This window comes from Diadema antillarum, unplaced genomic scaffold (genome assembly GCF_040938485.1).
Source record: "Diadema antillarum isolate AM-2024a unplaced genomic scaffold, OU_Dant_1.0 scf00000112, whole genome shotgun sequence".
Lineage (NCBI taxonomy): Eukaryota > Metazoa > Echinodermata > Echinoidea > Diadematoida > Diadematidae > Diadema > Diadema antillarum.
Window position 1 is genome coordinate 3,959,464 of NW_027271001.1, and position 20,975 is coordinate 3,980,438.

General features: G+C 39.7%; 2 protein-coding genes across 2 annotated transcripts; one reads left to right on the forward strand and one right to left on the reverse strand.

Moving 5' to 3' along the window:
- The first annotated feature begins 800 nt into the window (after positions 1-800).
- Positions 801-2,648, forward strand: LOC139719597 (piggyBac transposable element-derived protein 4-like). Its single transcript, XM_071631006.1, has one exon. It carries the CDS (start codon positions 801-803, stop codon positions 2,646-2,648), a length of 1,848 nt encoding a protein of 615 aa, XP_071487107.1.
- Positions 2,649-12,351: 9,703 nt separating this feature from the next.
- Positions 12,352-15,526, reverse strand: LOC139719661 (tubulin alpha-1 chain-like). Its single transcript, XM_071631065.1, has 3 exons — positions 15,423-15,526; positions 14,060-14,282; positions 12,352-13,728 (listed from the first exon to the last, which is right to left on the reverse strand). Exons 1-3 carry the CDS (start codon positions 15,423-15,425, stop codon positions 12,596-12,598), a joined length of 1,359 nt encoding a protein of 452 aa, XP_071487166.1. The 5' UTR covers positions 15,426-15,526; the 3' UTR covers positions 12,352-12,595.
- Positions 15,527-20,975: the final 5,449 nt, after the last annotated feature.

The following is a 20,975-nucleotide window of genomic DNA, read 5'->3' on the forward strand; positions in this document are numbered from 1 at the left end:
AAATCGACATGGTAATGGTTTATTGAAATGAATGTACTTCATTTTATTACAATGTTTAGTTCGTTGACATATTTGATGAAACTTAGATTTACTGACTAAAATCAACTGCATGATAATTATAATTTGTCACAATTATTAACGCGTTTGAATCTGCTGGGAGAAAAGGTACAATATAACAGGGAAAAGGTAAGGTTGACATTCGCAATTGAATTACTGCCAGTTCAAAACATTCATTCCCAATTATTTTACGAGTGTTTACAGACCGATATTCTTGTTTCGACAGGATATTTTCATGTATTTCCATAGTTTGACCAACGAAATACTGACACATGTTTTTCGAATGTAATAGACCATGACCAAGGTTGGGTGTCAAGGCCTTCTTTTGTTTGAGGCGGTCTTTCGGTAGGCGCTTTCATCTATGCAAATAAGGCACTCTTATTGTATCCGCGGTGAGGTGGCGGTGGCCATGAAACATCTATTCACGCGTGCCGCGTCTTTATTATGGGCTAGGTTTTGGAAATAGGCGGTACTCTTTCTTTTCAGGTCTTTCAAACGAAAGTTTTATTCTAGAGCTATAATAACCTTTGCTTATACGTGATTGGCGAAGGTATCGAACGTTGATAGTTTTAATCCTGCTATTCTATCACCCGAACTGATCACATTGACTTACATAAGAAGGGGGAAATTGCCAGTGATCATCATTTATCTCGATCTCTCCTGCGATTCAACAACGTTACTGCTTCATAATCTCTAAATACTCTATCAGTCTCTCCTGAATGAGCTAAAGTGTGCTCGCTTCTATGGCTCCACCGAGAAAACGGCGAAGGCGTGAGTTCACTGCCGAGGAGGTCCGTGATTTCATGTTGGACTCTGACTTCGAAATCGAGGATATTGTAGATAACAACTGGGAAGAAGACACGCAATCATCTCGTAGCAGTGAAAGCACAGAAGAACGTGATTCCTCACGTCTTCTCCCGGAGTTTGAAGAGCACGGTGAATCACTGTTTGAAGACTCGTCAGGCGACGAAGCTGATGGAGGTGACGATGACCACCTCAATGATCTACCTCCGCCTCATCCAACAACTCATGCTGAACCACTCTCCGATCACGATTGGCGGAGACTTGAGCCTGACGAGCGATTCAAGTCAAGTCGACGAGTGTATGACGACCAACCCAGACTACTTTTCGACGCTGAAGGATTGGAGCCAGTGGACTTTTTTACGAAGTTCTATCCGACTCCCATCTTTGCCCACATAGCAGATGAAACGAACAAGTATGCGCAACAATTCTTCGATTGCCCAGCGCCCCTCCCAGAGGCTTCTCGATTCGGCGTATGGCTGGACACCGATGAGGAGGAGATACGCGCTTTCACCGCACTTCAAATAGCGATGGGACTGGTGTCAAAGCCATCTGTGCCTCAGTACTGGGAAACGAACTCCGACATCTTAGTGACTCCTGGGTTTGCCGACGTCATTTCCAGGAATCGATTTCAGCTATTGAACACCTTCCTTCATTTCAATGACAACGAGAAGCTCGTGCCCCGTGGACAGCCCGGTTTCGACCCCCTTCACAAGACGCGCCCCCTCATCGATATGTCCCAGCCGACGTACCTTGAGCATTTCCTTCCCGGGGGATACCTGTCAATCGACGAGAGCTTGGCGCCGTTCAAAGGAAGAATCTCCTACAGACAGTACATCCCAAACAAACCACGGAAATGGGGGATAAAATTCTGGATGCTCTGTGACGCCCAAACGGGATTTTGTCTGCGGTGGCGGCAGTATGTCGGAGCCGAGGGACAAGACAATGGGGACAGCGCCACTGAAGCCCTGGTGAAACAGCTGACGGAGCCATTCTACAACACGGATCGCGTGATCGTGATGGACAACTATTATAGTTCCGTAAAGCTCTACGAGGATCTGTCACGGAACGGACTTGGAGCCTGTGGAACGGTGAGGAGCAACCGACGAGGACTTCCAGAAGAGATCCGACGTGGTGGTCTGCACCTTGCGAAAGGTGACGATCCCGTGTTTTTCGCCAAAGGGAGGGAGATGTCAGCAGTGACTTGGCATGACGTGAAACTCGTGAACGTGCTGTCGACCGTCAGCAGCAACGATCTCAAACAGAAGCAGATACGGAGTAAGAACGCCGAAGGAGGTCGCCGTACGATTCAGAAGCCAGCAACTGTTGACGTGTACAACAGGTTCATGAACGGCGTGGACAAAATGGATCAACGCATGTCCTACTACCGCTACCCTCATAAGAAAATCAAGGGATACCGCGTAACCTACCACTTCACCATGGAAGTAGCTCTCGTGAACGCTTACATCGCATTTCGCATGGCTGGCCACAAGATGTCCACGCGCGACTTCAGATGTCGGGTGATTGAGGGTCTGCTGAACGGCTACAGAGCATCTCGCTATCGTCGGACACCGTCACCTCCCATCGCCGACAACGAGGCAAGACTGACTGAGCGCCACTTCCCAGCAGAGTTCGAAGATCGACAACATCGTCCTGACTGCTACGTGTGTTCGGACCGCAGGAGGGGAAGGCGAAGACAGACGAGGACATACTGCCGACAATGTGGACTTGCTATGTGTTGCATCCCGTGTTTCGAGATCTACCACACCAGAAAAGATTTCCGATCATAGGTCACAAACACTGAGTCTTCTGATGACATGAACTCTAAACAATGTCATGAACTTGTCGTGTATAGGCCTGTCTACCGTTGCTTATAGAATATGCATGTTCAAATTACAGCTCACAGATGGCAAGCATTTCCAGGTGCATGATTCATTGTAATTACATGGACATTATTGGTTTTACGATCCAAGACTGAGATGTATTGAAGTATAATCGCGATATCTGTCTGAACTTCACCCCAAAAGAAACGTTCCGTGTACTCTCACTTGTACTCATTTGCATGTACACAAAACCAGGTGGTTATTGTCTGTCAAATCGATCCCAATTACCAATGATTATGTCATTAGCCAGGGTAACGTGAAATCTTTAGACATGAATTTCTCTGCCAAGTTATCTCTCATATTACATTGCCTATTTACAGTGTACACACAATGTATGTACATTTCAATAATGGTGATATTCCCGTAATTGTAAGGATTGGTTATTTATTATCCGTAAGTCTTCGAAATAGTAATTAATAGCATTAAAAAAAATCAAATACTGTACAAAGAGATAAACGTTCATATTGATGATATGGTTATACACAAAATATCAATGACAATGTGATAATTTATTGAGATGTAGCTCACAAGTTCTTGTATTATCAGAAAAGGTTGATATTATGGGTCAAATCGATCCCCATGAGTAACCAGTGATATGCCAGTGATTGTGCCACTAGCAAGTTTATTATCAACTTGTACTAGTAATTTATTTTGTATACATACATATGTCCGACAAATTATGGAATTATGGATTTGTGTAGTGCTCATTACACTTACAATGTATACTTGTCAGTGGCAATTCTGAATCTCGATGGTATATTGTCGTGTTTATGAATTCAATGGTGTATCTTATCAAACTTTAGATTATGTGGGGTTATTTATGTCATTGTGTAATTATTCCTTGGCTCTTCAACAATAAGTAGCCGCTGTCATGATTTTACAGCGAGTTCCACGATCGCATTTGAATAAGTAATTGTCATATCACCACATATTACATGCATGTAAGTTGTCAATGTAAGAGCAGTGAATTCTTTTCCAGATATCACTAGTCATCGTGTGAATGAGGAATTGAAAATAAAGCATTATTCACAGTGACGAGTGAAAGAGATAAACTATACTCATCTGTTTCTTATTTGTAATTTAATCAGCGTTGCTGAGTGTGTAATGTCAGATCAAAGCTGATCAATTATAGTGAGATTGCAAAACTGAAGTGTATGTAACTACTGAAGGATACTAGTAGTATCTAGAGTTATTGACGAGAGAAGGTGCAATGTATATTCAGTAACAGGTTGTATATGTGGAGTGAGATCAGTTTGAAGAGAGAATACTATTGCCAGAAAGACAGAGAGAGAGAGAGAGAGAGAGAGAGAGAGAGAGAGAAAGTGACGAATGGAAATGGAACTCGACGTTCCAAAAATAGTTATCTATGACATACAGTATAACGATAATAATAATAATAATAATAAACATGTGTGCATATAATATATATATATATACATATATATATATGTATATATACATACATACATATATATATATATAAATATATAAGTATATAATATGCGTATATTTCTTACTCTCTCTCTCTCTCTCTCTCTCTCTCTCTCTCTATATATATATATATATATATATATATATATATATATTGTATACATACATAGATCGAGGTCGTCAGTTTCTTCTTCGCCTAAAAACACAAAATCAAATAAACAACCGACAAACAAGACTCAAAAGCACACATACAAACAAAGCAAGAGTATGATTATTAGCACACTTAGTTGCATGTAAGGTTGGAAAAGTATAATAAGCGAAGCTGAAAACATGCACAACAAAGGAATTCATCAAATCATACACTCCATGCAAACGTACTGTACAACAACGTCAACATGTAAGCTAACAGTTTTTATATCCGCATCAAATCATACGAGACGCAAGGTACGAAGAAACAATGCACGAAGCCTTGTACAGCAATTCCTCTTTAGAGTATATAGTTCTCCCCCCCCCCAAAAAAAAAAAAAGAGAGAGAGAGAAAAAAAAAAGAAGAAATGAAATTCGCCAATAGGGTATTAGTAACAACAAGAGTTTGAGAGACAAAGCGATTCTGTCAGAAAGAGAGAGAGAGAGAGAGAGAGAGAGAAGGGACAGGTGGATATTGAGGTTAACGTTACAACAATAATTTGAAGTTATTCATATATCATAGAGAGATATAATAATTTTACCTCGACTTCTTCACTTATTTTGTGAAGTAAAGATTTGAGTTAACGACATTCTTGTATGACCAAATTGCACCAATTATTGAATATTGAAAAAGGCTGCGTCTTGATCGTTTGTATGGATAGTACCCCTCCCCCCCCCAAAAAAAAAAGAACACACACACACACACACACATATCAAACAACACACAAACAAGAATCAAGGCAAGTTCCACAACAAAAGGTTTGATTATACGGGTACACTTAGTTCTATCTTAGATTAGAACAAAAAAGCTAAGCTAAAAAAAGGTCAAAATCACGTTGCACTTTGCACAAATTACGTAAAACAGCGTCAGGTGTCAAGTAAGACAGCCTACAGTACTGTGATCTGTTGTATTTGCCAAATTTATTCACGAAATTTTGTAGAAGAGGAAGTGCAAGAGAGTTGCTCGCCAAGTATATGAGGAGCTCATTGATACACAACAACAATAAGAAGAAATAAAGACATATCGCGGTTCGATTCATTGCCCAGAAATGTCAAAAGTAATATCTTTATTTTGTATTTCCGATGGATTTTTCACCGAGTCAAAAATCCGTTATAAAACGATCCTCAGAAGTGTAACGTCATAATAATTTGCAGCCCTCGATACGTACGATAACAACAACAGAAATGAAAACACGGCGCACTACGCGGTGCAGATAGCAATAAGGTTCGTAAGTCCACAGGGTTTTAGTGAGAGTTTAGTCAGTTTGAATGACTTCCGCTATCTTGGAAAGTCCTTCACGTACGTTTTTGGATTTGATCAATGTCAACATTGGAATTCCTTTTGTTGACTAGTTTTGTTGAGCACTTTACTATTTTGCAAAACATGGGACACTTATCGTCAGAAGAAAGTACACAATAAACGCATACAAAGGGCCAAAAAGATAGGACATTAGCTATCGCGATGTGTGCTTTGTGAATGTCTATGAATCGTTTACTATGTATACAGTAGGAGAGCGGATCGTATCACCGAACGCCTTTTTTGTGGCTTTGAATTCAGCACAAAGTGGATGAAATGTCTGCAAAAAATAACACCGGTTATTCACAAAGTCCTGAAAATACGAATTCAGCAAAAGTACGCAAATTATTCACTCAGGTTTTTGGAGAATAGGCTTCAAGTATATCTTTCTCTCCAAAAATTTAAAAAAAAATCAAAACTGAGTTGTCTTTTACAACCGCAAAAAAAAAATCGCATTATAATTAGGTACATGATTTTCGTAATGACATAGTCAATGCTTTCACATCTTGTTCTTGCACCAGAACCACAATTCTTACCCAAGGTTCACTACATGTACCTACTAGTATTCTTACCGAGGGGAGGACAAAGAGAAAAAGAATCGGCTAATGAGGCTCATTTTTTTTTCTCACCGCAAAATGTCTAATACGAACATTTTGAATAGTTCCCATGATAAAATCTTGCGATAAATCGACATCTTCTTCTAAATCTGAGGTAAAATGTGAATTTCTTAACGTTTTTGCATTTTTGTGTTGCATTCTTTTTTTGCGGTTTCGGTCCTTATAAACGATTTGTGAGGCCAGTCTACGAGGTCCCGCGAGTATTGAAGATCGTAAGTACGCAGAAATATGCGTACGAAATTACTATGATGTCGGGCACTACCATACCAGCTGCATTATGTATTCAGTACTTCCCTTTCTCAAGGTGTGTATATCGAACTCTTTCTAGCGCTAATGATATTATGTAATGACACATTCATACACAAATGGGACTATACCTGGGTATTTTTATACCCTTTTCACCTCCCCCTCTTTTTCTACCATTCTGTCTTTAGTCCTAAAGTACGCCAACCTAAATTTCTCCTGGTATTCACTTTCATTTGAACAAGGAGACCGGCAATGACAGGCTAAAAACAATGACGATCACGTCAACGCAAATTATATGGATGTGCCGTGCGGCTTAGTTCACGAGTCAAGTTTTCGCTTGCTGGTACGCGTGCATACACAAGGACAAAGGCGTTTTCTTCTTTTGTATCTGATTGTATGTAAGCGTCGGGACGATTACAGTACATCAAACAGACAAAAGGATGAAAGGCTTGACCGTCAAAATAAAAGCTGACCTTCTCTGAGGGACAAAATGAAAGCATGCTTTCAGCCGTCCCGCAGGACAGCATCCAAGCGGAACAAGACGACTGGAACCTCATAGAAAAGACACGCAGACTCAATAGCGTACACACGCGTGGTTTACCAATGAGACTTTTGATTTATACACAGCTCACAGAGGGTGCGCTCACGCCGAATTTTCCCGGCGCGAAGAAAACATACCTTGTCGAAAAATCATGAATTTACTCTAAAAAATCCTATGTAAGCATACACAAATATTTAGTTCAAACGATAGATACACTTATCTGCTATCATTATATATCAATGGCAGTTTCATAGTGCAAGTAATTATGATACCACAAACATTTTAATGAGCAGGAGTTTTCTTGCTCTTCTTAGTCGCCGATCGGCGACCATGGCACGTCAGGACTATGGTCGCCGATCGGCGACCATGGCACGTTAAGAGTTAAAGGCAATTTTTGTGAAGAAAGTATATGCATGAAATTCCAATGCATCAACGAAACGGTCTATAATATCATTACCTTTCTTCTGACGTGGACCCCTTAACCCTGAAATCCAAATGCATGTTTATTTGTGTTGATTTGCGTCACTTTTGCTGTGAAACGAATATCTAGAACATTCCATATATTTTTAACGATTTTTTTTCTTCTATTTTTCTTCAGATTACTTGGGAACGCCCACAAAAAAATCCTTCCAAACTAATATTCCTCAGATGACCTCATCTGTCAATCATTGCTGAGTTCTGAAATGTTTAACAAAATACATTGGAGTGCACCTTCCTATCGACTCAGCCTAACTTGCATGTTCCCTCGCCATGTCTTTTGTTAGTCACATTGATATCACAGAAACAGTGATGTTAAGAATATCATAAATCAACACAAATCAACATGCATTTGGATTTCAGGTGCCCTTTAACATGTTTAAAAACTGTGAATCAGTGTGTAGGCCCCATTGAACAAGTTGTTGCTGCTATAGTTTCCCAACATTGACTGAAACAACATCAAAAAGATAGCACTTTGCATGCAATATATTATTTTTGATGATTTGAAAGAATAGACATGAATGAGTGACCATCAATGCAAAAGATTCTTTAATTCGTCGAAAGCCAACCTGAAAGTCGGGAACAACCTGTGATTTTGAAGAGCAAACAGTGGGGAATGTGTATATAAAGAAGACTCTTGACTGGGTTGTCGTGGGGTGGTGTAGAAGTGACTGAAAAAGGCAGGATCTGGCGCAGCAACGATACTTTCTGCCTGTTTGTTAACAACATCACACAAAAGCAACACAGGTAAAGTATAAATATGTTGATGTATATAATTCATTTCGTATATTATATGAATTTTTTGTAAAAGTTTAGACAATATCATTTCACGATATGTATACTTTGTATCACGTTTTGATTTTCGTTGATTGGAAATAAACTATGATTGAACTGAAGTAAAAAATTGAAATAGCATAGCCTGATTTCTCCTATAACATACAGAAATATGACCAAGCTCAACTTTTGTTAGTGTAACGACATAACTGCTTTTGACTTGAATGTCATCTGAAAGGTGTTTCCAAGTTTCACTGAGGCTTGTCTGACATAGCAACAAGAATGTACACAATTTGTTGTGATACAGTAGAAATTAACCACTTTGAAATGTCTGCACGTTAAATGAAGAGTGAGCATTTCCGCCGAATAACGTACACGTTGCATACAAATTGTATGCACACTTTGAAAAAAAAAACTGTTCGTGGCATCCAAAAGGTTTACCTGAGGGTTCCCACAGACTTGCCTGACATAGCAATATCCAATGTATGCAAACTGGATTCCACGTGTTGAAAGGCATAGGGTATGTAGACCTTCAGGTGAACATAGTGAATGGGATAGTGATTCTGCACGTTTCTGCACGTTTCCATGTTACTAATGTGGTTAACTAAAGACATTGCAGGGTAACAATCTTATGCAAGTTATGCTCAGTCTCTGTAGGGGAAGGTGCATTCCATTGTCGTTTGTTAATCGCATTGGTCCAGTTTCAACACTTTTACCGATGACTGACAGATGACGTCACGGAAAGAACCTTGGTGTGTTTTTTTCTTTCTGGCGTATCCCAGAAATCTGAAGAAAATAGCAGAAATATTGTTTTACATTACAATACGGTACATATTGTTTAGATGATTCTTTTGGCCGCAAAAGTAATGATCAGGGTATAGCTTATCATAAAGCAATACAAGTCAACATGTAGTAGCTCTCCCTGACTTGCCTGAAGAGTACAGGCCAACAAATTTTTCGACCTGTTCGATCCAAATAATTATATAAGCTCCGGTTACGTTATCATTTAGCTTTTGTTTTTTGTTCTGGTCTCACTATCAAAACCCCATCCCTGTTTATAAACTCTCCTGACTGTCATTGTTCATGTCATCAAGAGGAAATTCATCTGAAATAAGCATCAAAATCCCAACGGGTATATGCACCTTACTTTGACTAATTCACAATAGTATAGGTGTTACAGAACTACATTTCAGAGACTATACATATAATTATGATGACAGTCGTTGCTGATGGCATGCATCAGGAAAAGATATGAAATTGTGTTGTACGACCCCGGCCTGGTTAAAGTATTGCATAATCAAATGACCAAGATTCTGATACATATTTCGAGCAAATAAATCATAAGTAAAATTTATACCATGGACAACATAAGGAATTGGACATCAGGGGGCATTTACTTTTGAAACAAGAACACAGGTTGGGAGAGTATTCACGAAAAATGATGAAAATCGATAATGAAAGTCAAGCTGCACATGAAACAGTGGTATAAACCATGATCAAATTAGATATAAGCATAGGTGATCGTCATAGTGTATAAGGTTCCCAGAGGCCTGGATATAAAATCTCTACCGAAGTTCCTTTTGTCGTTGTTGTTGCAGTTGGAATGGATCAAAAGCAATAAATTTATCATATCAAAAGATTGTGGAGTTGCGATGAATTATCAGTGGTGACTTTTGAGAGGAGAGAGGTTGTCGTTACTCAATCATAGAGCCATAATACTGTAATATTTCTAAGGTCTGTGGAAAGCAGAGGGCAAACAATAATTCATAGGACAGAGGTGATGACGTCATCACGTGATATAGTTGTCTATGCAGAATTTAATTGTCTCTTACAACTCTTCAGTGAAAATATGTGAAACTTTGGATTTTCGTAACGTTCTTATCTTTAATGCAAAGTGTAATGCAGCTTATACCATTCAGTTTCCGTGAGTTTATATTCCACTGACCAGTCATCTGTTATCAACGTGAAACTGAAATAGCGTTGCATTTGAACCATTCGGCAAGAGAGCTCAGCCATGCTAGCTTCAATGTAGGTAAAAATAAGATTATACCGGTCATTTTTTACTGTAGTCATTAGTATCATTATTATAGATGTGGCTGTTCTATCTCAGTCCTTCTCAAACCAGTCTGACTATACCCTCTTCTTCTCGGCTGCCACTTCCGCGTCTGTATAAACGGAGGGTATAACATCAAAAACACCATCGAATGCTGCCAACGCTCTATGAGACATAATATTTGTCATTGTACAATACGATGTATAATGTACTTTTACAACATTTCACACGGCAAGTAAAGGATAATGAACATTTCAGATTTGGTACATTATCGCGAAAATAATCTCAAAATCAGATTTACAACTCATCTTGAGACCATTTCTGCTCAATTTTTTTTTAATGACTTCAAAGAGAGATAGAAAAAAATCCTTAAAATCAAATTCGTTTCTAGAGCATTGATTGTCAGATTATTGACAAAGAATGATTTGAAAGTATTATTTTGTGATTAATAAACTAAGAATACACTTGTTATAGGGCGATGATGACATTACCTTATTCGATGGGATTTTGTAAAGTTCATTCATTTGCGAACTTATCAGTGATGAAGAAAAACATGCAAAAAATGCGAATGTTGAAATATTCCCCATATTTGCCAAGTCTATCGTACGTGTTATTTTTTATTTTACTTGATTTGCTTTTATCAATGTCCATCGAAAACGAGACCGAGTTTCCTTTTCACAGAAATGTTCAATACTGTATACGTGTACATGTAGGCTTACCTGTACAATTATATTTTTTTTACTCCATTTGTAAAAGGGCATACCACATTTTTATTGGACTAGCGCCCTCATTGTCGAACTTTTTTCTCCTCTCCTCTCTCTGTCTCCATAATGAATACAGTCACACACACACACAATGCACTGGTATGTCATTAATTGTATCGTATACATTGTATCAAAATCTTTATTTCAGTTTGTTTTTTATTTCCCCTACCCTTGACCTTCTTACTAGGGTTTTCTTTCTTTTCTTTCTTTTTAAAAAAATATTTTCGAGAAAAGAAGGGTGTTCCTTGGCACATATTTTTTTTTTGTCGTTTGTGACCACAAGAGCAGTTTGCCAAAATTTGATAGAAAAAAAAAGTAAAAACACACGCGTTTTCTTGTACAAGTACGAGACAACTGGACGAATACCGCACACATGAAGGCCAAGATGATTTTTTTTCAGTGAATCTAAACAGAGCGGTGAAGAGTTTTACGTTTAAAACAGTTATCCAAACCATTAAGTAACCATCACATACAGGTGTATTGTTGGACATGTATTATGCAAATTAGACAAGGGCACATACAGTCATTAATGTGTCTATGTCATTTTTTTTGTGTGTCAATGTAAATGTTTACGGTGTTTGTACATGTATACCTGTACAAGTGTACCAAAATGTATGTTCATTGTACCCGTCATGTACAGACTATGTCTGTTAGTGTACGTGTCGTGGTCATGCATTTACAAGTCTTGTGTTTGAGCTGATATTGACTTGATTAGCGTAGCCACTTCCTTGTGGAATTAGGCGCAAGTAATAAACGTTCTATACAAGTACCATTCCCGGGAAAAACAAACAAACAACAACAATAACAACAACACACACACACACACTCACATGTACAAACACAAGAAGTTTTTAAGTTTGTTCGTTTTTTTTCTTAAGATTTTTGTAAGCAACCTCTCTGAAGCTGACACAAACAGACACGGTCAACACCACGCAAGCACTTATATATTCTCACCTCTCAAAGCCACACCTACGTCCAACAACAACAACAACACACACACACACACACACACACACACTCACATGTACAAACACAAGAAGTTTTTAAGTTTGTTTGTTTTTTTCCTAAGATTTTTTTAAGTAACCTCTCTGACGCTGACACAAACAGACACGGTCAACACCACGCAAGTACTTTTATATTCTCACCTCTCAAAGCCACACCTACGTCCAACACAGCACTCCCCCACCAATAACTCGGATAAGATATTGCGCAGGAAACCGTAAGTTTATGAGATATCAAAGCTTTAAACTTTATTGGAACTTTGCTCCAAAAAAGGCAAGGTGATTGATTGTGCTTTCAAGTGACTGAATGAGAGTTTATTTTTTCGGCATCCTTGGGATTTTGCTGCAGTTATGGAAATTTCAACAAAGTCTTGTTCCGAGGGAATTGTCATTGATGTGGAATGGTTCACGAAGGAATCTGGTCAGCGTTCAAACTGAATGCGCTGTGGAATGACACATGTTGTCATCTAATACTCTTCGCCCTCTTCCTCCTCTCCCTCAGCGTCGACGGAGTCGACACCGACCTCCTCGTAGTCCTTCTCCAGGGCAGCCAGATCCTCACGAGCCTCGGAGAACTCTCCCTCCTCCATACCCTCTCCCACGTACCAGTGGACGAAGGCACGCTTGGCGTACATCAGATCGAACTTGTGGTCCAGACGAGCCCAGGCCTCGGCGATGGCCGTGGTGTTGCTCAGCATGCACACGGCACGCTGGACCTTGGCCAGATCGCCACCGGGCACGACGGTTGGTGGCTGGTAGTTGATGCCGACCTTGAAACCAGTTGGGCACCAGTCGACGAACTGGATGGTGCGCTTGGTCTTGATGGTAGCGATGGCGGCGTTGACATCCTTGGGGACAACGTCACCACGGTACAGCAGACAGCAGGCCATGTACTTGCCGTGACGGGGATCGCACTTCACCATCTGGTTGGCGGGCTCGAAGCAGGCGTTGGTGATCTCGGCAACGGTCAGCTGCTCATGGTAGGCCTTCTCGGCGGAGATGACGGGAGCGTAGGTGGCCAGAGGGAAGTGAATACGTGGGTAGGGCACCAAGTTGGTCTGGAACTCGGTCAGATCGACGTTCAGGGCACCATCGAATCGGAGGGAAGCAGTGATGGATGAAACGATCTGGCCGATGAGACGGTTCAGGTTGGTGTAGGTGGGACGCTCGATGTCGAGGTTGCGACGGCAGATGTCGTAGATGGCCTCGTTGTCGACCATGAAGGCACAGTCGGAGTGCTCAAGAGTGGTGTGAGTGGTCAGGATGGAGTTGTATGGCTCGACAACAGCTGTGGAGACCTGAGGGGCAGGGTAGATGGCGAACTCGAGCTTGGACTTCTTTCCGTAGTCGACGGAGAGACGCTCCATGAGCAGAGAGGTGAATCCAGATCCGGTGCCACCGCCGAAGCTGTGGAAGATGAGGAATCCCTGAAGACCGGTGCACTGGTCAGCCAGCTTCCTGATCCTGTCGAGGACGAGATCGATCAGCTCCTTGCCGACGGTGTAGTGACCACGGGCGTAGTTGTTGGCGGCATCCTCCTTGCCAGTGATCAGCTGCTCAGGGTGGAACAGCTGACGGTAGGTTCCAGTGCGGACCTCGTCTGTTAAAAGAAGGCAACGGAAGATTGTTATTAAACAACTGATGCTGCATAAAAAAGGATTTGAAATCTGGCAAAATAAGAACGGAATACTAGTACATGTACATGTACCACCCTTAATATGTTTAAATCAATACAGCTGTAACTGATTATTTTGCGTTCTATGGTTTTCAAGTCTGAAATTAATTAGGAAGTTACATCAAATATGACTGCCATTGATTTGAACTGAATGTGTCAGTCACTATACAATGCACATTTAATCATTTTAATTATTTTAAACAATTTAAAACATACACAATTAGTTACATTCAAATGGCAAAGTTTTGGTGCTTACCGACAACAGTGGGCTCAAGATCGACGAAGACGGCACGGGGAACGTGCTTGCCGGCTCCAGTCTCGCTGAAGAAGGTGTTGAAGGAGTCGTCACCTCCTCCGATGGTCTTGTCAGAAGGCATCTGACCATCGGGCTGGATGCCGTGCTCCAGACAGTACAACTCCCAGCAGGCATTGCCGATCTGGACACCAGCTTGTCCGACGTGGATAGAGATACATTCACGCTGTAAGGTGGAAAAGCGAACAGAGAGGTTTGATTAAGTACGTGTTTATTTGTAGCTTTATAATGAGTGGACTTGTTTGAAAAATTCAGAATGGCACCATCCAGAACCCAAGAATTATGTCCCATTGGAAAGAGAGAAAAAATGGAGAGGTTCAATGCTCATCCCTCCGCCCCCCCCCCCCCCCGTCCCAGCCCCCGCAGCATAATCTTCTCTCAAGGTGACAATGGCACCTGCAGTGCCGCTAAGTAAAACTCATGAACCATCGCATGGCTAAAAAAGGAACAATTGATTGATGGATGGTTCGTTCGTTCGTATTTACTTTATGCCGACTTCAAGTATGTTGACAGAACAAAGTCCAAATTCTGGTATCACCCACCCATCACGTGAAAAGCGGTTGGATTATTCCGGATTGTTCCGGCGTCAATTAAGTCAACATCCAAGAAGACGAAGAGTAAACACGTGCTCAGCTCAGCTAACATGCATGGGTGTGCGCACCGCACCGCAAGAGCGATTTTTACAGCCCTTATCAAACCTCCTCAAACCATGATGAAAAGTCGATGAAACATGAATAACATTTTGACGAGCTACGAGGGATATCTGACACTGCTATAATGAACAAGACTTTATCTGTGCACGCGAGACTCAAGAGTTATAAGAAGACCACTGAGAGTAAAAATCAAACCAACGGAAGGTATAATGACAATCTTGCTGTAAGGTCTTGCTGTACACCATACAGTGAATTCAGCTCCTACAGACAATGACAGAGGGCAGTTAGACTGGCAGTACTCTTGGAAGCCAAAACTCAACTCGAAAAGGTGAAGACAAAATTTATGCTGAAATATTCCTTGTCCTCACATTTGGAGAAAAAACCCGTAATGGTACAAAATACATGGAAATATATAGTAACATAATGAACCATGGTTAACATATCAGTAAATAGAAATTCAAGGGAGCGATACGATTTTTTTAAGAATATTTAACCAGGGAGGTGATTTCTCACCATGGCACCAGTCCATGTATCTTCACACGATCTCAAACCAACCCAAAATTTGAGGAAAGAGGAGGAGAAAATATTGCTAAATTTGGACACCCATTTTTGATGGAGAGATGAGGGAAACTATCAATGATTATTCCACTTACCATGATTGCAGATTATGTCGTAAAAACAACGAATGAATACGAAGAGGTAATGGCTTGATGAAGGCACTTTTCTCGTCCCAAGTCGATGGTAGGGTTTCGAAAAGATATACTGACGTTGCCACGACCGCGCCGAGGCTTATATAGCCTTCTACGAGTCGTCTTTTGATTGGTCCAAATAACGGTTACCAAGGAATGCCAGCAACGGCAACCCGCCTGTTGCTTTGAGGTTGCCATAAGAGACGGCGAACGGTCTTTCAAACATATCTGACCTATGATCCCTATTAGTCGTCTATTCAGACCCTTTGCAAGAGCCGTTCTTGCTGTGGGAAGTAGTTTTGGGAATGTCACATATAAAACTATAATGTTTATCTGTTTTAACTGCCCATTTTGCATACAGAGATGAAGGTTTATTGATATATTCAACAGCAGAATATGAAGAGACTAAATTCCGCACAAATTCATGGCGCGCATGAGGTCGAATGGTAGCTGCAATATGTGATGTGTTTCTACAGCTGTATATCGTGCTTTCAAGCACGGAGGTGATCTCCCTGTCACAAGTATCAAACGTTGGGTTTCCCCAAAGATTTTAATATACTGTACATATATTTTCTGGTTTCTCCTCCTCAAGTGTATATTTCTTTGTCTTTATTGATAATAAAGTGTACAGGATTTATTATATATAACATACCAGCAGAGTGACAGAGAGAGATATATAGCTACCATAGCTTGCAAGCTCTAGCCTTCAGGCTTCACACGCTGCTTCTGGCGCGTGTTGCCCAGAGAACACGGAGATTATCGTCCTCGTGTTATTGGAACCGTGGTTTCGGCAACGTGTCGCATTCCAGAGAGGCTTTATCATAAATGCCAGAATAATATAACAGCATGTTCCTTGATTACTGTATAGTGATTGTCCCGTAAAGTGTTCAGTCCTTATTTATGGAAGAGCTTCATTGCAATATTGTCCATGTATTACTGCCTTTTCTAACGATTATGTTCGTTGGCAGCGGTAAAAAGACCTGAAATATGAAAATGAGACGAAACTACAGAATATCATCGGACACTATCATCACCTATAAAACTAAAAAGGTCATTGTGGTATATGTTCACCAATCTTTTCTTCATTAATCACGTTGGTAGAGAATGATACCAATATATCAATGATATGTGAGAGCAAATTATATATATACATATATAATTATGATATGTCCTGTCAACCTATTTTAGATGTAGGCCCCTAATACGTGACATTTTATATATCCATCGTCGTCCGTAGCATAATAGTAAATACGAGAAGCTGTGTCTCTTTCCACCTCCCTGATCTCTGTGCTTTTATTCACGTAGTACAAACAGTAATTATGATAGAACCAACGGCAAGACTGATTGCCACCCTGCTCTAGTCCTATACGTCATTGGTGAGGAATGCGGAAGTTGAAGATGTCTGGGAATAGATACAGCGATATTAGTATAAATTAAATGATACATCTTGAAATACAATTTGTCCCGTGGGTCCTGCAAAATGGGCTTGCGGATCAAAAGAGCTGTCGCTGAATTATTGAATCCATGATCCAGCAGACCTATAGCTGAACAGGGTTCTTAAGATCGAAGACTAGGTGATATTACGTAATAAGTACTTAACGACCGTTTCACGCAGGCTCCGATCCTGGTCTATACAATCATGTTGACCTTACCAACGGCTGGAGCTTGACCGTGGCAACAAGGACGTAGAATTGGCGTATCGATAACACGCGGAACCTCCCCATCGAATTTTACACCGTATAATGCATACTCGTTATCTATGGTCTAGTAATATGAAGATGGTCTTTAACGCTCAACTCAAGTGTAAGAAGTGTTGTCACTTCTTAACAGGTGACAAAAGATTTTATTAAGAGAATATTTCATCATCTTTTTTCCTTCCATCCACCTACAGATTGCCTTTTTGTATATAGCAAGCAATTAGTTCATATCTCTTCTTTTTGTCATAATGCACACAACCACAGTCAAGCACATTCTCAACCAAATTCATATTTATATACCACCCGCAAATACAAAATGTATTTAGGCCTACATGTTTTGTAGGAGATGGAAATATAAAGGTATGTATGAATGAATAATTGAATGAAAAAGGATGACTATTGATAACGAAAAACAAATTCTTATCCTACACCTTTATATAATTACTATGACTCTCAGATTTCAGACCCCATGTCCTTATTATGAATGTGTAACATATTATCGCTTAGATGATAGTATTGTTTACTTCCAGTGATTTTCAACATTGATAGAAAATGCGATTTTTAAAAGTGTTTTTATGGAAGAAAAGCATAACGTACAAACGAACAAAACGATACATGTGTTATAATTTCATACAATCAAACAAAGTATTGCACATTAAACATGAACTTATTAAAATAGATGACAAGATCACAGTTTTTTTAAGACAATGTTATAGGCCTACTCTGTTTTTCGTTTAGTATTTGGCATGACTTTAGAGATCTCTGATAAAGTGGTCTGTAATCTCGCCAAATATAAGTGTATGTACATATCATATGTTTTATATCATATTTTCTGATGATTAAGCCTTACTCTTATCGACAAAGAATGTATAGTTATTTCAGTTATGGCCGTATGAATGGTTGAAAGAATTAGCTGTCTATAGATGGAAAAATCCTACATGCTTTAGAAGTAACGATCGAACGTATGTAGATATTGTCATTCAAAGATACAGCCCATAAGATTTTAAATGGCTATTACATCTTTCCAAGTTATAGGTTAATATACTGTACTTCATTTCCTATTAAATATCTTGAATGTGTCTCTATACTTATGTGTGCAGTGTTTGTCCTGTACTATAATTGGAATATGTACTATATTGGAAATAAGCGTTTGAGTATTCACCTTTTATAGATAATCGCCAAACAAAACTATCTAAAAACAAAACAAAAGAAAACACGCATTCCAGTAAATTATATGCGAAAAAAAGAATATGTCGCATTTGTTGGGGTAAGAAGACAGGGAATGAGTCTACTTATCTTTATCGGTTGCGTTTTTGTCTCTGTAATTTTGATTTCTCCTCTTTTCATCAAAACTTTAGTCACGGGAAAAGTTTCTCTTTGTTCATTCTGCAGGTGAGTGTGCTGTAACTGAATGTGTCTATCACGTACTAGTAGTATGCGATTTTGTCTGTTTATGCCGTGAGTGTCTTGTGTTATTTCTAAACTATTCTCCCTAATCAGTACAGCCTCGTGGTGTTCGACCTCCAATAACGCACTCCGTATTTCAGTTTCTCGATAAGTTATGATCAGGGGGCACCACTTGGGAGTTGTTCACACTCCCAAGCTGGTAAATCACTGGATTGGCCTGGTGACTGTGCGAAATATAGAACGGAATCGACTTCTTTTACTGACGAAAAAACCGACGGGCTGTGTATCACGCTAGGTGTGTGTAATAATTAACCCACTGAAACAGTATTCTTGAAGAGAGCTAGGGGTTATTACTCAAGGATCGAGTGTGTGATAACTCCTTGATATAATCATAGTTGCATATTACAACGTACAACAAGTTCTATATTGGTTGATCGGGTCAGGAAGGTGTACTCGGCTGCGTTATAACGCCTACATGCCGATTCGCATTGGTCCTTGAATCTATCCTATGCAAGAATGCGATGGCTGGAAATGTGCTAAAGGACTGCCCTAGTGCCTAGTGTAACGCATGGACCTAGGTACAGTATATCCATGGTGTAACCCCTGCCAACGTAGAGTGCTCAGAGTAGTGAAACCATGACAACAACAAAATAAATGGCTTTTATACGCTATTCAGATTTTTTATTTTTATTTATTTATTTATTTATTTATTTATTTTATTTTCATTTTTATCGATTTATTTTCATCTTTTTTTTTTTTTTGGGGGGGGGTCTTTGAATTGTTGTGGAGGGAAGCACTATGGAAAGGAATGTCTCATTTTCACAATATCATTGTCTGTGCTGTTGGTTAGGACAGGGAGGTGACACTTCTCTCACCTATCTGGTCATATAGGACAACCAATAACATCTTGCTCCGTAGGCAACCTATGTAACTAACTTTTAATACATGCTCTTTAATGCAGCACATGCAGCACTAAAACAAGTTTGTAACAAATCCGTTTTGATTGAACGCACAGAGTGAACCAAGGAGGTATCGATGCAACCAAAAGATCGACCATAAAAATATATGTGCGCCCTCTTGGGCTCACACCTGGCCAGCTGTTTTAATACACAACGTAATTACCCAAAGCTGGACACACGACAAATAGTTTGATAAGCGAGAGATTCAATGTCTCTTATGTTTCGTTAACAAATTGTTTCACTTTGACAAGTATTAATGTTCGATCTTGGTTTAGAAAAGAAAAGAAAAAACAATGTATCGTAAGCAAAACATGTGCTTTGTAAGCTTATGTATTCTTATGCTATCGAACAGTGATGAAAATGTTCATACCATGTATTGTTTCAAAGTATGTTCGCAGGTGCTCTTTTTTGCCATTTATATGCGTTAGATATATAGTTAAATGAAAACAGTAAGACAGACTGATTAAACCCCCACGTTAATGGTGTCTAGGAAATTTGTGAAGAATCAAAATATGTGAACGGTATCCTCGTTGAGTAAGTATGTACACTTTGATTCTAGATAATATTTTGAAGACTGGGCATTGCTGGGAGAAATGATCAGAAGATAAATGTTGTTCCATTGCAGTGTAATGAGAGCTGGAGCGAGACAGCTTTCTCGAAGAGCCGACGAATGTAATCCTTGGCTTGAGTCACTAGTCGGGCTGTCATACTGTACAGACTTGACTTCTTGAGATGAAGTAATAGAACTTCTTCTACACAGGCATTATAGAGAAGTTATGATATTTTTACCTGAAAACTCTTATTTGCTATAGATACTCAGCGTACAAGCATTTTCTCGCTTGCCACGATTGTCAGTGGTTTGATCTTCTGGCGCAGAATTCATGTGAATAACTTAAAGAGGAAATTCACCCCAAAAATAAATTACTTTAAAAGAAGAGAGAAAAAAGTTCCCAACAGAACGTTCCAATAAATGACAAAAATCTGAGAGGACGTAAATGTATTGTAAGCCGTATAATGTGTCAATGTCGTTAGCTTATTAGAGTGTTGTAGAAAGTGATACGTGTATTACATGGTGATTTACATAAAAAATTAATGTATGTTGTTGAGTTTATTTTTCTATACTGGAGGCTCTTTTTAAAATGATTTCTTTATTATATTCATGTATTAGATTGTTGCAAACTCTGTACACGAATTAGGGCAGTGGTATCTATGATATTTGTTGGCATTCGTTAACCAGTTTTGTGCGTTGAGTGTTGATTGGCACAGGAAACTCCAGAGGGATGTTCACACTATCCAAACCCCCTGGGAAGGAAAGGGTTAAAATTCCATCATCAGCTTTGTCTAATTGACACGGGAGTACTTCCGCTGGATTCAGATAAAAAGATGTAACAAAATGTTACTACATAGCAGGTTATATGGGAACAATATCATAACAAATAACATCTTATAAAAGT

What these genes read in the sequence shown, in the direction of transcription:
- LOC139719597 (XM_071631006.1), top strand. Translation starts at nt 801, where the DNA reads ATGGCTCCACCGAGAAAACGGCGAAGGCGTGAGTTCACTGCCGAGGAG.
- LOC139719661 (XM_071631065.1), bottom strand. An exon ending in TCTTGAGCCCACTGTTGTCG is followed by an intron (nt 13,729 to 14,059) that starts GTAAGCACCAAA and finishes TTCTTTTAACAG; the next exon opens with ACGAGGTCCGCACTGGAACC.